This window comes from Octopus bimaculoides, chromosome 16, assembly GCF_001194135.2.
Source record: "Octopus bimaculoides isolate UCB-OBI-ISO-001 chromosome 16, ASM119413v2, whole genome shotgun sequence".
Classification (NCBI taxonomy): Eukaryota; Metazoa; Mollusca; class Cephalopoda; order Octopoda; family Octopodidae; genus Octopus; species Octopus bimaculoides.
Genome location: NC_068996.1, coordinates 12766735 through 12769382, shown reverse-complemented (window position 1 = coordinate 12769382; position 2648 = coordinate 12766735). Strand labels below are relative to the sequence as shown.

Genomic DNA, 2648 nt, shown 5'->3' with positions numbered 1-2648 from the left:
TATATATATATATATATATATATATATATATATATATATGTATATTACTATTCATGGTGAACTTGGCTACATTAATAATCTACGCAACATCAAGAATCAGCTTCCAGCATCTCTAAAAACAGCTTGTGCATGATGACGCGGCCGTCCTTTTTTACATCAAACCAATACTGTCTTGCCAGCAGTTTTACATGTGTTAAGTGTGGTAAAAGCATGAGGAGATGACCCAACCGACGCATGTTGCCAGTGTGCTTTGTTTTTACATATTCAATGAGAGTATCATGGAATTTGTCTTGAAGTTGTTTCACTGAGCCATTACTGTCAGAAGTCACATCTAGAAATCACAAAGAAAAAACAGTAACATGTAAGAAAGCAGATAAATAATATTGGGTTTAAAAAAAGCAAAAATTATTTGTTAGTAGGTGGGATAGATAAAGAAACAATTAAACAATTAGAATGAGAGACTTGAGTATTTTGTATCAAGCATTTTCAGTTAAATGCACTGTCTATGTTTCAATAAATTTAAAAATATACAAACAGTGAGTGAACCTAGAAGCATGTGGTCACAAAGCAAACCCCTTAACTAGATGACTATGCTCAAACTGAGATACGAAATGTCTTTAACTATTCTTTGAAGTAGCATATAAATCATTACTAAAAGATTAATGGTTTGATATATTTAACCATTTAGTAGCCAAAATAATCCATCTGATTTATGTTCAAACTGACCAGATCTGGTCTCTCAAACCTATCCTGCAAAGTCATTGTAAAAATATACAATCACATCACATTACTGAAATTCCAAAGCTACAAAATAATGCATGATTAATTCAAAATAATGTGAATAAATAAGCATCACATATGACAAACAAATCTGAATGCTAAAGAGTTATACATATGCATAACATACATACATACAAACACAAACACATATATATACACACACACACACGCATATTACGGAGATGTACTTGCATAGCAAGTGACCTGATCTGAGACCATGTACTGAAAGAAAAACAATTGCAGCGTGGAAGGTGTTTATAAGCCATTTAAAAACACACAAAAACCATTAGATTCGCTTCAATATTTAAATTTCATAAGCCAAAATATTTTCGTTGCTTTGAGACCGCGACCTGTTCACTGACAAAATTTTGTGCTGCATCACGGAATTTTGTCAGTGAACAGGTCAGTGAACAGGCCGCAGTCTCAAAGTGACGAAAATACTTTGGCAAATTAAATTTAAATATTGAAGCGAATCTAATGGTTTTTGTGTTTCTTAAATGGCTTATAAACACCTTCCACGCTGCAATTGTGTTTCTGTGTGCATGTATATATATATATATATATATATATATATATATACATACACATACATTCACATATACATATGCATAGCATACATAAATATATCCTTTTAGCCTTTAACCTGGCTAGATCTGGCCTTTCTTACCAACCCTACAATGTCATTCTAAAAATAAACATTCACATCATAAAAATTTCAAAGCTATGAAGCATTACCTTTGACAGAGTAATCTGAAGGTTAAAGGGTAAATAAGTAAGTGGCCATTATTAAAAATGAAACCCAAAAAATAAACTATCAGATTTCAAAGAACTTTTATCATTCAAATCAAAGATTTAAAACTAACCAGGATTGCAAAGAATTAAGGCTTTCAATAATATATACTCTTCTTTAGTCACTCCAAGACTCGTTATTTTGCTGGCCAATTTTCTACTAAGGTTGTCCATTTTAGGTGAGCAACCATATGTGTTTGCAGCTTGCTCTTGGTCGATTTTGAAGTCCTCAGCAAATTTTAAGAAGTGGTTGTAAGGGCAGGATCGATGTGCAAGATTGAGGCATAGAATCTCTAGCCATGAATGTTGTAAGAGATTCATCTGGTCAACAAGTGGGAGACTGGCAAAACCTGATGGGTAAAAATGATAAAAATTACATATTATTATCCTTTATATATAGCAATAAGAAAATGGAGGGGAATATGTGGTACTCATCAACTTGCAGACATTGTATTATGTCAATTTACCAGTTTATTTTTCAACTAAGAGAACAATAAAAACAATAATAATAATAAAAACAATATATATATATATATATTATTATATGTATTTATTTTCTCCTAATTAATAAATAACTTGGACAAAATAGATTGGTTAATAGATACCAGGGTAGCAAAGATCACAAAATAACTGTGGTGTAACTCCTGTTTATGAGGTAGATACTCCTTGATATTTTGGGTACTTGAGTATATATAAATTTAATGAATGGAGTAAAACGCATATGTTAACTGCATACTTTTATTTCCAACATATGTTTCGAAGAATTACAATTTATACGATCCATTGGAATCGGCGATGTTAAAAATGTAATCTTCTCTTCAGGGAAATGCATGGGAACCAGCTTAAACATATATATATATACCAGAGTAAGCACATAAATGTGAAATAAGGTGGAAAAAATAGTACTCAAATACAAGAGGTAGAGTAATATGCTTTATTTAAAAGCAGCAGAAATATAACAAAAGACTGTTACTCAGAGTTTCACTTTTCCATTTGTCAGACAGTTTTGTTTAGATTCTAAGCAAAACTGTCCGATGAACGTAAACATGAAATTCTGAGTAACAGTTTTTGTGATATCT

The 2648-nt window shown here is 31.5% G+C and overlaps 1 protein-coding gene across 5 annotated transcripts in view; it reads right to left on the bottom strand.

Annotated features, from left to right (window-relative positions):
- Positions 1 to 27: 27 nt before the first annotated feature.
- Positions 28 to 2648, bottom strand: part of LOC106883388 (steroid hormone receptor ERR1) — a 226614-nt gene continuing 223993 nt past the window's right edge. For all 5 annotated transcript variants that reach the window (XM_052973522.1, XM_052973526.1, XM_052973523.1 and 2 more), the window contains exons 6-7: positions 1644 to 1919; positions 28 to 331 (exon numbers count right to left, since the gene is read on the bottom strand). In XM_052973522.1, the coding sequence (XP_052829482.1) occupies positions 90 to 331; positions 1644 to 1919 (518 nt within the window). In that variant the 3' untranslated portion in view covers positions 28 to 89. The remainder of the gene's footprint in view (positions 332 to 1643; positions 1920 to 2648) is intronic.